General features: G+C 41.3%; 1 protein-coding gene across 2 annotated transcripts in view; it reads left to right on the top strand.

Moving 5' to 3' along the window:
- The window catches only part of LOC149445821 (catenin alpha-2), an 845912-nt gene that overhangs the window by 636123 nt on the left and 195680 nt on the right, over window positions 1–14109 (top strand). For both annotated transcript variants that reach the window (XM_089653358.1, XM_089653359.1), the window contains exon 9: window positions 2968–3073. In XM_089653358.1, the coding sequence (XP_089509484.1) occupies window positions 2968–3073 (106 nt within the window). The remainder of the gene's footprint in view (window positions 1–2967; window positions 3074–14109) is intronic.

Genomic DNA, 14109 nt, shown 5'->3' on the forward strand with positions numbered 1-14109 from the left:
AGGTAGGAATGGCTGTTGTGAGCCAGGTGGAGATGAGAGGAGAGAGAGGTTGCATGCACATTGGTCAATGATGCCATCATGAGGAGCTGTCAGCTGTAGCTCCAATTCTAACAGTAGTCCTCCCAGCCAGCAAGGTAAGGCGTGGAGAGGTTGGTGATAAGGGCGATTAGTGGTGTGGACGGTCAGGCCAGAGATTACAGTACTTGTTTACACCGCATCAGAACTTGATGGGTACGGAGGTGGTATCAGCCGATGGGGTCGGAAATCAGAAGACCATGTTCCGTTGCAACACCAAAGGGAGTCATTAAGAGAAGCTTATTGTTAGGACATGTCCTTCAAAAATAAAAAAAATCTAATGCTAGATCCTCTTTAATGAAAAATAATTTTTACAAATGTGCTCATACTACTTTTACTACCCACAATCTCTAATTCTATATCTGCTGCCTTTCAATAAAACACCTTGCTCTTACTGTAAATGGCTTCTTTGTTTATGAAAGGTCTTATGTTATTCCCAGCACAAGAATGCCTTTAGCTACTTTTTCAATCAACAAATAGATATATTAGCATTGTTATTACTTATTTACCTATCAAGGAGGCCGCTTCAAATCGTTAGCCCTCTGGCTCATGGCATCATTCTGAAGCTCTTAGTGCAGTATAGAGAAGAAATCCTAGTAGGACATAGCACACAGAATATTCTAACATTATTATAGCAGTAAAAAAAGGTGTTTTATAGTTTACAATAACCGTAAAAATAACATAAGCTGTCAACTTGTAACTTTCTCATAGCAATGTACCTCCCAAAGTGTATCTAAAGCCAAAACTTTTGTTTTGTTTTTGGTTTGGATGGATTAGGAAAAGTTAGAACCCTTGTCAGATTTTCACCACTGTTTGTTTCCACTAAAGATATGTGCTCACTTTATTGTCCTGGTGGCCATTGTCACTAGAGCTGAAAGGAACGGCAAATCTAAAATTTTGAGCTGTCCTCAAACAGTAAGGGCTCATTTTCACTTGCGGTTGGGGGGGGGGGGGGCATTAAAGCACATAGTTGAGACACATTTTGACTGCCTCTCATCTGCTCCCCCTTTAGCTGGGAAGGCAGAGGCCAGGGGTGTACACATGCTGCAATGCTTTGTTTTACAGCAGGAATTATAGATCCTGTCATGCTTGGTAGGCACTACCTCCGCCTAATGTAATCCATTCAAGTGAAAGGGGTCTTGCTGCAATCAACCCGCAACAACAGACGACGCATGCAGTTACGGTAATCTGGCAATTGGGTGGCAAGGGGGTGTATTGAATGCAGATTGCTCTACAAAGAGCAAAGCAAGTGTAAATGAACTTTAATAGAGAAGAATTGTAACTGCCTTGGCATAACTATAGCCAAGGCAGCCCATGCAGCTACTATTGGGCCTGGGAGTGAGAGGGGGCCAAATTAGGGAGGAAAATTAAACCATGAAGTCTGTAGTCCAGACATCCTGAATATTCTTAGTTGGTGGAGCTATTTCTGGTAATCTGGCAATTGGGTGGCAAGGGGGTGTATTGAATGCAGATTGCTCTTCAAAGAGCAAAGCAAGTGTAAATGAACTTTAATAGAGAAGAATTGTAACTGCCTTGGCATAACTATAGCCAAGGCAGCCCATGCAGCTACTATTGGGCCTGGGAGTGAGAGGGGGCCAAATTAGGGAGGAAAATTATACCATGAAGTCTGCAGTCCAGACATCCTGAATATTCTTAGTTGGTGGAGCTATTTCCGATAATGAATGAGACTCCTCCATGCTAACTAGTTATAAGACCCCCAGCAAGGATGGATCAGTGGCTATCAGGGGCGGACTGACCATTTGGAAACTCGGGTCAGTAGGGGGCCCCATGAGATGCCCCTGGTACCTTTTTCATAGGCTTTTTTGAGTTTGGGCAAGGACACAGGGGCCCCATGATCGCCTATCGCCGGGGGCCCCATGAGTTGTCAGTCCGCCCCTGGTGGCTATATGACTCAATGACTCAATAAACTGTTTCAGGGCTTTTTTATGGTCAGTTAATCCCTATTCTTTGTATGGAGTTTTGGTAATATCTTGGGGATACAGTGTCTACAGTGGAATATCTACTCTCTCTTCTACATAGTGTGAGAGCTTACCCAACCACAAATTAATGGAATCCATTGCTTTGGTAGGTCTACTATGACATAGTATTGATAGATCTGAAGGAGATTGCATAGAGTGGGGCCAACTTAACAGAGCCCCAGGAAGCATTAAAAATGTAACATCCAAAGTTGATACAGCTTGACTGGACATCCACTTTAATAGGGAATTGATGTATAAATTAAATAGATTTATTTCACATACTGTATATTTCTAGAATAAAAATGTAAAAACTGTAGATCTACTTTCATAGTTTTAAACCACTACTTTTGTTCCTCATTAATAAGATGTACCCTACAAGGCCAAAATTCCTCTTCAAACAGCCATTTCAATTAAAACGGCTCATTGAGCAATGGAGGCAAACAGGTATAAGCATTTTATGACATGGCAAAATTGATTGATGGATAGATGTACATATTGCACAAATCCTGACTGGATGGCGTCCGATGCCGGCTGGTGATGGAGAGGACATTTGCCAACATGCCTTTGCGCTCACTGGACCAAGCAGTCTCTAAAAGTGATTTGGTCCTCTCCAACTTTTGTATTCAGCAGGCCCGTCTCCTTAATGAGCACTTAAAAATGTACATACTATTAAATATAATTCATGAGCTGGAAGAAGCCATCAAAGTAAATTGCCGGTGAGGAAATTCAGATAAGAGCGGAAGCTGGCAGGTTTCCTCCTTTCTCCAGTGTGCCATTAAGAGGTGAACTCACAGTAAATTACCAATCATTTACACAACGGTGAGAAGGGGGCGATCGATGACTAAGGTAGTTCGGATCAGGTGCTTATTTTAGTCCTTTAAATGAATTGCAATTAGACTGTTTTCTTTTGCAGAGGGAAAGGTCCACTAAAGAACACATCCGATGTGATTAACGCTGCCAAGAAGATTGCCGAAGCCGGCTCCAGAATGGACAAACTGGCACGCGCCGTTGCTGATCAGGTGAGACACGGTTAGCAAGTGAGCAAACACTGCTTATTTAATAAATTCTCCAAAATAATAATTGTCTGGCGTTCCCCTTTTTGACCAATCAGATTCAAACCCGTACTGGATTTTGCTTGGGTTGCATTCAGGCAATACAAAAGTTGAATTAAATTTAATTACTTCAATAATTTAATTTTAATTGAATGAATGTATTCTGTTAATTAATTTAATTTAATTAATTCTTCAAATTTATTTTTTTGTTTAATTTTCAAGTTTATAATCTGATGTTTTATATATTTTTTTCCATTATAATCTAACATTAGAGCATGTAACAATATTGGCCTGTGTACTTGTTGGCAGCTTGAGTCACCTGCCTTATGCAAAGTCAAATCCATCTTTGCTTATATAGAGATAGGATGTTTTCTCCTCCTCTGATAAGTTCAGCTGTGTGTGTAGTCTTATCTCTCCTGGTTTTTCATAGCAAAGCTGTTTGTTGAAGCAACAGAAAGCAAGTGCTATGGTTCAGAATTTACCATGTGCTGGTGGCAGGTGGTATTGTATATACAAAATATGAACATGCTGAATATTAATTTATATGTATCCAACTGAAATATAATTTCCTATTTAACTATTTAGGTACTAGCTTGTATGCAAGGCCGAAAATAATGTGGGCATAACGTGTCTTTTATACTAGCAATGTCTTGCGCTCTTGTGTCTACTATATAAATGAAACAAAGTAACATACAGTATGTGTGAAAAATAAGTCCACTTAAAGAAGTCCTGCTGTGATTTATTTAGATATATGGTAAAAGTGTAAAAGCGAGCGCTGTCCAATCAGCAGCTGAACACTCAAGGTAACCAACACAAACCTTACAATAAAATAAGTAAAATAGTGCAGCGCTAAAACTATGATTCAACTGAAAAAAGGGAATATTAAACAACAAACTGATAATGTAATATAAATAAAAGTTCAATATGAATGACAGTCTGTGTGAATATAAGGTGCCAAGTAACTGGTTAAGATTCAGTGGTGGTGCTCCAAGAAATACAGTAAGATTGCACACTCACCAGATGCGTAATATATATACGCATTAAGTATCACATCCAGGGTTTCCTCATCAGGTAAAGGTCTGGTCAGGGGCGTGGATAATCCTCCCTCAGGGTTATGGTCAGCTATGCCTGGTAACAGATTAAACGGATCCAGGTAACCAGAGGTCCCTTTAAGGGATGGGTAGGTGAGGATGCCTGCTTACAGGGGACTCCCTTCTCTGGATATAGATGGTAGGTAGATGACTGGATCACAAAAGCGGGCTCTGCAAATAAATACTCCTCAGGGGAGTCAGGGAAGGGTGCCCATAGTGTAGTAATTCAAAATAGTATTTATTGGTAAAAGCGAGTGCAAACAAGGAACAAGCAATAAAAGCAAATATACAGCGTCAGGACTGCAGAGATGAACTAACCCTCCAGAGTCTAATCTGGCCACCGGGCCTCCTCATGGCTCCGGCGGCGTAGTGTCATGACGTCCTGACTCCTCCTTACGCGTTACGTGCGCACGCACTTCATCAGAGGAAGATGCATCCACTTGTGAGATCCTTTGTATTGACATCTAGTGGCGTCCAGTATAAATACAATGTATTTATTGTTGTATTCCTGAAATGGTACCTGTGTGTTTAGGGTAGTTGGTTTAGTCCAGCCTTCATAGTGGACATAAGTCCAGTTAGTTTCCATTCTTTATAGGGTACAATGTTTAGAAGATCATTGGGGTGGATTTATTTAAGGCAAATAGACTGTGAGATAACGCTTCACTTTGGAAAGTATACCCAATCACATGCAAGAAAAAAAAAAACTGTGTTTTTGCTTACACATGATTGGATGATGGACATCAGCAGAGCTTCTGCTCATTTAGTAAGATGCATTATTCCACAACGAGCCAAAGACCTTGATATCAAAGAAGTGCCATCTAGGGGCTGACGCGTTTCGAGGGTAACCCTCTTCTTCAGAGCCAAAGGAATCCATGCCCTCACTCTCTATATATCACCAGAATCTTAAACAAATGACTCATAGCCCCACCCACCTGCTGGGGGCAGAGTTGGCTATACATGCATTGTTCAACAATAATAATCACAGAATCCTGAACAAAACTAACTAACTGTAGGACACCACGTCATGAATGATCCTTCAGCTGAGAGGCCAGCGGTTTAGATATTAATGGTTGTGTGTTGAGTTACTTTGAGGGGACAGCTAATCAACATTGTTATACAAGCTGTACACTCACTACGTCACATTGTAGCAAAGTGTCATTTCTTCAGTGTTGTCACATGAAAAGATAGAATCAAATATTTACAAACATGTGAGGGGTACTTCTAAGTTGCTCCTGATTCTTTGATTATTGTTGTTGAGCAATGCATGTATTGTCGACTCCGCCCCCTGCATGTGGGTGGAGCTATGAGTCATCTGTTTGAGATTCTGGTGATATATAGGGAGAAAGGACTTGGGCTCCCTTGGCTCTGAGGAAGAAGGTTACTCTTGAAATGCGTCAGCCAGATTTGGCCCCTGGATGGCACTTCATTGACGCCAGGGTCTTTGGCTCGTGGTGGATTAATGCATCTTCTGACTGTCTATCTTTATGTGATTTGTCACCACTTGTTTGTGAGCATTATATTTTATTCACTTTTTAATAAACGGTTATCTGGGATAATGCGCTAGGCCAGTGCGCTGTTGTTTTATTCCTTCTGCAGTTGCATCGCCCCTGTCTTGTATCAGAGCGGCAAGGCTTGGCCCACCTGTTGGAGTTTCGCACACATCTGAGTTCCACTGAATATTTCTGTTCCTAGCCTTCCACACCCATTTCCGGCAGTGATTGACAGTACCTTCCCCAGAGCAGGCACATTTCGTCCTGAACCTTCCATTTCTCCCAACTAGGGTACCAAGACCAGTATTGCCTAGCCAGGCAATATTTCACATTTGTAAGGCTACATGGCTGTGGTTAGGGCTCCAACCAGTCCCATGGGGGGCCAACACTAGTGACTACTTCCTTTCTGTTCTACATCTCCACCGAACTAATGCTATCTCATGCTACACACAAATTATAAGCTGCCAGAGGGTAGCACCCAATGGCCATATGGGGATTGTGCTAGCACCCCCTTGCAAGCCTGTGTTACATATTCATTTCCAGGGCATTTTTTCTATTTTCGCTGCTGTAAAAATTTGACTGCCAATTACTCGGTTATGCAACACTGTGCCCAAATTAATTTTATATCACTTTTTTTAGGCAGATAGAGCTTTTTTTTGGTGTTATATAATAGCCACTATTCTTTTTTTATGCTTTACTACATAAAGGAAGTAGTAGATTATTGCACTGCATTAGCTGTTTAATGCAGAAAGTTTGGCGTTTAAGTGATACCCTTTATTGGCTAGCCTAAAGTGATTACAAAGGCAACAATTTTCTTTTTTAAATAACAAACACAATATACATACCTGCTTTCTGCAATAGTTTTGCACAGAACAGCCCTGATCCTCCTCTTCTTGGGTCCCCTGCTAGCACTCCTGACTCCTCCCACTGCTGAGTACCCGCATAGCAACATGCTTGCTTTTGGGGGCACTCATGCGTGCTTGCTCCTGAGCCCTGCTCTGTTTTTCCATTAGACACACAGACTGCGCCTCAGCTTCGCCCCCTTCCCCAGCTCCCCTCGCTGTTGATTGACAGTACTGGGAGCCAATAGCTCCAGCTGCTGTGCCTAAGCCAATTAGGAGGGAGAAAGTTGGGAGAGCCACTGCTCTCATGCACATTGCTGGATCAAGATTGGGCTTGGGTAAATTTTAGGATGGCTGTGGGGGGAGGAGCACTCAAAAGGTTTTTTACCTTCATGTATAGAATGCATGAAGGTAAAAAATCTTCAGCCATAGAATACATGAAGGTAAAATACCTTCAGCCTTTACAACCACCTAAAATTACTACAGATACAAGCTTTTAGGATAAGTTAGATTCTTCATACTTCATACATATCCCACGAAATCACCATAAATACATTGCCGCGCTAGACCATCATCGATTGCAAATGTGTACATAAATAAAGAAAAAAGTGTAAAAAAAATCAACATATAGTCCCAAATCAAATCCAAATAAAGAAAAACATAGATTAAAGTCCAAATATTCTGATAATATGTGATTAAACACTGCGTGTCTTCAAGTAAAACAAGTATACCCAGGGCCGTGGATAAGGGGGTACCACCAGTCCACCTGTATGGGGCCCGGCCAGCAGGGGGGCCCGGGCAGCTGAGTAAATATGATGTGGACAGGGAGGGAGATCGGTATGACAGGGTGAAAATTACTGGATCCAAGCCCTTGTTTGTCTCTCTCTGCAGCAGCTGAAAGCTGGCTTGTTCCCCTCTCCCTTCTGCTGTCATTTAGCTGCTGCAGAAAGAGCCACACATGGGATTGGTTCCAGTGATTGCCCCCCCGCTGCACCCACCATCCTACCTGTGCACCATACATTTCTTACCAGGCCCCCCTGTGTGCCTCCAGCCCAGCAGTGCTTCCGGTTTCCCTCCTCTCCTTCCCACCAGCAACTGCAAGTGCACAGTAAGATCCTTCAGGATGGAGAGTGGGGGAAGGATCCAGTGAATATTTCTCAATTACCAGCCCTTTCCTGAATGAATGAACTCAGTAAGTGATCAGTACCAATCACTGTGTTCATTCATTACTGAAGCATAGTAAACTGTGTGTTTTTTTTTTGGGGGGGGGGCTGTCAGGTTGGCTGTATGGGGCCCCATGGTTTCTAACAGCAGCCCTGAGTGCACCACCACCAATTAATGGTAGGACTCTTATCAGAGTGGAAGAATATGTTTAGATTCACATCATTTTTTTGCTGAACAGAGAAAGATTGATTGATTATATGCACCAGAGAGACATGTGGGACGGGGATAGCCTGAAGGGATCCTTTCCATTTATATTGGTTGTCTAGCACCTTTTTTTCTGCTTGAGAGCTATGGTGGATAGATATCTCCAGGCCATTATATTCATGCGTTTATGCACTTGTTTTACTTGAAGACACGCGGTGTTTGATTACACATTATCAGAATATTGGGACTTTTCTCTGCGTTTTTCTCTATTTGGATTTGATTTGAAACTATATATTGATGTTTGTTTTACACTTTTCTCTTTATATACGCATGTGCACATTTGCAATCAATGGTGGTTTAGCGCGGCAATTTATTTATGGTTATTTATACACAATTTATCTGATTGTTTTGCCAGCAGCATACTTTTCATTTTTTACTTTTTGCATGGCTTTCTTGCCATTTTATATCCCATGAAATGTATACTTTTTGAAGAAGGGATCTAAGTTATCCTGAAATCTTGCAACTTTTGCAACTTAAGTTAGCCAATAATGGGTATTACTAAATCTCCAAGCTTTCTATATAAAGCAAAAAAAGTAAACATCTTGAAAGTAGCGGAAAAATAATTACCTTCTCTTTCTGTTATAAAACATCAAATAAAAATGCCAAGATAGTACAAACCAAGGGCGGACTGACAACTCATGGGGCCCCCGGGCAATAGGGGATCATGGGGCCCCTGTGTCCTTGCCCAAACTCAAAAAAGCCTATGAAAAAGGTACCAGGGGCATCTCATGGGGCCCCCTACTGACCCCGGGCCCTCGGGCAGTGCCCAAGTTTCCAAATGGTTAGTCCACCCCTGGTACAACTCCTTTTTGGAAAGTAGGCACCCCCAAAGCAATCTCTTGTTTTGCTACTATTTTTTTTTTTTTTTAATGAAGGCACATGATGGCATTGAGGGGGTTGCAACATGGATCTTGGTGTACTAGATAAATCACATTATTAATGCACGGCCATATACAGGAGGGGAGGAGGAGGCAAAGGGGTTAATGTACAGGTCACATACAGTGGGAGGATTGAGATGAAGGGGTTAATGTTCAGTACCAGGATGCTGAAGGCATTATTATACAAGTGAGAGAGAGAATGGAGATTAGATGTTGAAAAGAAGGGAGTGAAAAGGTTGAAAAAAAACTCTCCCACATTCAAATATATCAAATCCAAACACTAGCAGATACTAATTGCAGTGTGATCACAGGCAAGTAGGAACCAGGGGCGGACTGACCATTTGGAAACTCAGAAACTGCCCGAGTGCCCGGGGTCAGTAGGGGGCCCCATGAGATGCCCCTGATACCTTTTTCATAGGCTTTTTTGAGTTTGGGCAAGGACACAGGGGCCCAATGATCCCCTATTGCCCGGGGGCCCCATGAGTTGTCAGTCCACCCCTGGTAGTAACAGAGCACCATTTTTAAAATTCTATTGCAGAACCACCACCCCGCTATGACCACCATCCCACTGTCCTAAAAATACAGCGATAGGCAAGCAGTTAACATTTTCTACAGTACTAAATGCAATAAATAAAATGTATTAAATAAATCAGTACACAATCACTTTAAAGCTGGCCCCCAGGAACAAAATTGGAAATAGCCTAGTCCTCATGCACACTGGGCGTTTTAAAAACACCGGTAGCATTAGCTGTATAAAATCATGTTAAAAAGCATGTTTTTCCACAATTTAGCGTTTTTCAATTAGCATTTAGCTGCGTTTTTCTGCATTTGTGTTTTTACACACACGCGCACAAAAAAAAAATGGCCAAAAACCACGTTTTACTGCGTTTACCAGCGTTAGAGCATTTTTCCAGCTAAAAAGCTCCTGGGTTCTGTTTTTTTTTTCAGCTAAAAAAACGCCCCTGCCAAAAAATGCTGATTAAAGCCTATGTGTGCATGGGCACCTAGGATAACATGCTGGGGAGTTTATTGGTCGTAGAAGAAAAATGTCAAAAGCCGAAAACAGCCATTGTAAAAATGTCCAGTGTGTATGAGGACTACATGGCGCAAATTCTGAATATTAATTAGTTATTCATGAATTCTAGTTCTAAATACCTGTTTTTATTGGTAAACATCAGTCCCCGTGATTCATCTGTGCACACTGCAGCTAGTTTGGTGCCATCTGCTGACCATGTTGCTGCTTTCAGGCTACAACATGCATAGTACATGTGCAAGGTTGCTATGCAATTGATTGGTAAAGAAGGTGATGATATGGGGGAGGATTGGCCTTATGGAGTGCTTCTTTTGTTGTAGCTGGTGAATCACTCACAAGCAGGCAGGGGGTATTTTATAAACCCTTCCTGCTCATCCCTGGCACAAGTCCAGACCACTTTTGACATTTTGCCCATATATGTAAATTTTTTTTTTTTTGCTGGAAAATTACTTATAACTCACAAACAACTCATTATATATTTTCTGAAAGCAGAGGCCTGGAGAATAAAAAGGTTTTATGTCACACAATATTTGCGCATCCATTTGTCAAACACTTAACCTCCTTAGCGATAATCCCGAGTGTAGCTCGGGGTAAAATTTCTATACTAAGAGCGGTAACCCCGAGCTACACTCGGGCTTACCATGTGGCGTTGCTCTGGGGGTCCCTGCAGCACTTACCTTGTCCTTCGCTTCCGCGATGTGTCCCCTCCAGCGTCCCCGGCCATCTCCTCCGGCCGATGCCGGCATCTGGCTTCTGTGTTCCGGTCCCTGTGACGTCGGGACGTACGGGCGCCAGAACCGGCAGGAAATTTGAAAGTTTTGAAAAATGTCATTTTTGCTGTCATTGCTGTTTGAATGCATTTCACATATATTTTGTCCGTACTGCTTTGTCCTGCGCCCTGCCTGCATTTTGAATGTTCTTTCTGCCTGGAAACTTAGAAAAGTCCATGGCGTCCAAAAAGCGTCCCTTTACGTCAAAAGCGGTTTTAGAACAGTGATAGTAAATCAGAACCACTTGCAGAATTGAGTGATAATGATTCGTGGGGAAATTCGTCATCAGACACTGAAAACGATTTTACGACTTTGCTCAGCGATGTGCGAATTTGCCTCTGTATTTAAAATTTCAGTGTTTTTGGTTTGATTATATTATTGAATTAAATGTATTATTATTATTATATTATTATTTTTTATGATTATTTATTAAATTATAATTTATGATTTCGTGTTTCAAATTTTATCATATCCGGAATGTTTACTAGACTCTTGTTCGGAGAGATTTCAGTGAGTTATTCCTAAAAAATTACAGCCTACAATAAAAAACTACATATTTCCATGCAAAAAAATGGTACCGCTTTCAGCACAAAAAATCGGAAAGAATCATACCGCCAGGGAGGTTAATACCCTTAAATACATATTTGTGCACACAAACACAATATAATACCCAGTTTTTTTGTCAAATATGAAAGATTTGTGCGAAGGAGGCACTTATTATTCTTTATTTATATTATTTATTTTATGTATGTATTTATTTATTTTTTTACACTGTCTCTTTTTTTTTTTTTTTATCAGCTTTATTGCTATTAGAAGGGATGAACAACATCCTTTGTGATAGCTGGGGCAGTGACAGGTCTTCTTTAGGGAGAGATCTGGAGGCTATTAGACCCTATGCCTCCTCTGCCTTTCAAACCATTCGATCAAACCAAAATTGGTTTCTCCACTGGCCAGACAGTAAACAAAGAACTGAAACCGGTGATGAAAAGTGATGAAATCCTTGTTTCTTCCAGCTTCATTCAACACAAAGATTGGGCAGGAATACATGCTCCTTCCCAGGGGCGGACTGACAACTCAAGGGGCCCCCGGGCAATAGGGGATCATGGGGCCCCTATGTCCTTTCCCAAACTCAAAAAACCTTATGAAAAAGGTACCAGGGGCATCTCAGGGGGCCCCATACTGACCCCGGGCCCTCGGGCAGTGCCCGAGTTTCCAAATGGTCAGTCCGCCCCTGCTCCTTCCGGTTTTTTGTCTGCAGCTGGCCTGACAGAGAGCAGCTGTCCCAGACTCCCTGGTGGAACTGGAGAGCCTGGGAATGGTGGAGGCGAGAGGAGAGGGCCCCCTTTCGAGCCCTGTAAAAATGATCAGGTGGCTGTAGAGGTGCTTATATCACTTTTACATTAAAGCCCAATGCCAGCTGCATATTTTGATACTAAAATCATAGCTGCAGCTGCATAATCCTTGTATAACCGCTTTTACCCAAGGACATATGGTTACATCCAAAAGACTGGGGTGGGAAGGACTGACTGATCACATGATCACTGTGATTGATTGTAACAATGTAACAGTGTTCAAATGATCATGAGTTGGTCCAGGCAGCTCCCCATCATTAGTAGAGACCGAGAGATGTCTTTTGAGCATGTCAGGGACTATACTTGTAACATGCAGAGAAATGAACATAAGTGGTCACTGAAATGGAACACTGGAACATGATATGGCATATTTTGTTTTTGGTAATTATTGACTTTCCACAGTTACTGCAGCAATTTTTCTTAAAATTTGTTAGTGCCTAAAGCTTCTCTCTGGGATAAAACTTGCCCCCCCCCCCCACTATAGTAAAAAAAAGAAAAAAAAAGTTAAATGCCCTTTTCGGTAACCTAAGGCCGCAATCATATAACACCACTTGCCCGAGTCTTTCTCTGATTACATCCTGTAAGGGACCTGGGACCGGGAGCTGAGGTGATTACATGTGCTTTCATCAGGTAAGGAGAAGACAAATACTAGAACAGGATATTATTATTATTTAGGATTTACAATGCGTCAATTGCTACAAAATAAAGGGAGATAGTATAGTTACAATACAATGCAAGACAAAAAAGTTAGGAGGTCCCTGCTCGTTAGAGCTTAAAATCTAAAATGGAGCATCAGATGATAGAAAAGGTTATAACTGTGGTGGGATCAGTTGACTAAGAAAGTAAAAGTTCAGTTTTTAGATGAAGGTGGGATAGACTTCCCTGAAAAGATGAGTTTTCAGAGTAGAACTTGTCTGGACAAATTGGAGTATGGAGTTCCAAATGATAGAAGTTCTCTGGAGAATTTTTATGGAAATGAGCATGGGAAGAGGAGACAAGTAAGTTGGAGAGCAGGAGGTCCTAGCAGAAGTAAAGAAGATGGTGTGATTGATACTTTAAGACAAGCTTGGTGAGAAGACTTGTTTCCAATGAGTTAAGCAAGTTTTCTATTTTTGTCCATGTTTTGTTATGCAATGGTTTCTTTTTTTTTAATCCAAGGCCAAAATCAATATAATTAAAGCATGTATATTGAGCTCATTCTGTATAATTGAATTTTTTGAACAAAACACTAGAGTTATTGTTTCTGATGTACCTGTCAAGCAAAGTGCTCTCAACGCCTTGGAAAGCAGTGTTACATCAATAACCAATATTTCTCTGAACTCCTCAAGTTTTTTGTGAAATCCATTCAATGCCTTGCAGATCCCTTTGTCTGGGAAAGTGCTAGAAAACCCACAATTGCCTCTTTTCTTGGCTCTGTGGTGATTCGCTTCTATCTTTATTACATTGTATAAGCCTCTAACTGCTTTATGCTTTAAAATAGCAAGCTGTGGTAATGAAAGGAATTTCAAATACAAATTAAGATATGTTTTGCAAATATGCAAAACTTGCTGCTAATAAATGTTTCAGTGTACATGGAGCATAAATGGATTTGTATAATACAGCATAACCCTTTTTTTACACAATATATATGGCCATTGGTTTGTGGATACCTGACCGTGACATCTACACTATATGGGCAAAGCAAAAGGAATATGAGTTATCCACTTATTTCAAAAGAATTTACTATACCATAGCAATATGTATTCACTTGGAATGTGCACTGAAGATTTTGGGGAAGCCAACTTATTTCAAGAATCCGCAACCCCTTCATGAGTCCTGATAATAGACATACAGTATTTGATATGAATTAATCATACGTACCAGCCACTTTATTGCGTACACCTTGCTAGTACTGGGGGCTTCGAGTCATAGATTCAACAAAGTGTTGGAAACATTCCTCAAAGAGTTTGGTCCATATTGACACGATAGCATCACGCAGTTGCTGCAGATTTGTCAGCTGTACATCCATGATGTGAATCTCCTGTTCCACCACATCCCAAAGGTGCCCTATTGGATTGAGATCTGGTGACTGTGGAAGCCAATGGAGTACAGTGAACTCATTGTCATGTTCAAGAAACCA

This window comes from Staurois parvus, unplaced genomic scaffold, assembly GCF_062004578.1.
Source record: "Staurois parvus isolate SC_StPar_1 unplaced genomic scaffold, SC_StPar_1.0 ptg000708l, whole genome shotgun sequence".
Lineage (NCBI taxonomy): Eukaryota > Metazoa > Chordata > Amphibia > Anura > Ranidae > Staurois > Staurois parvus.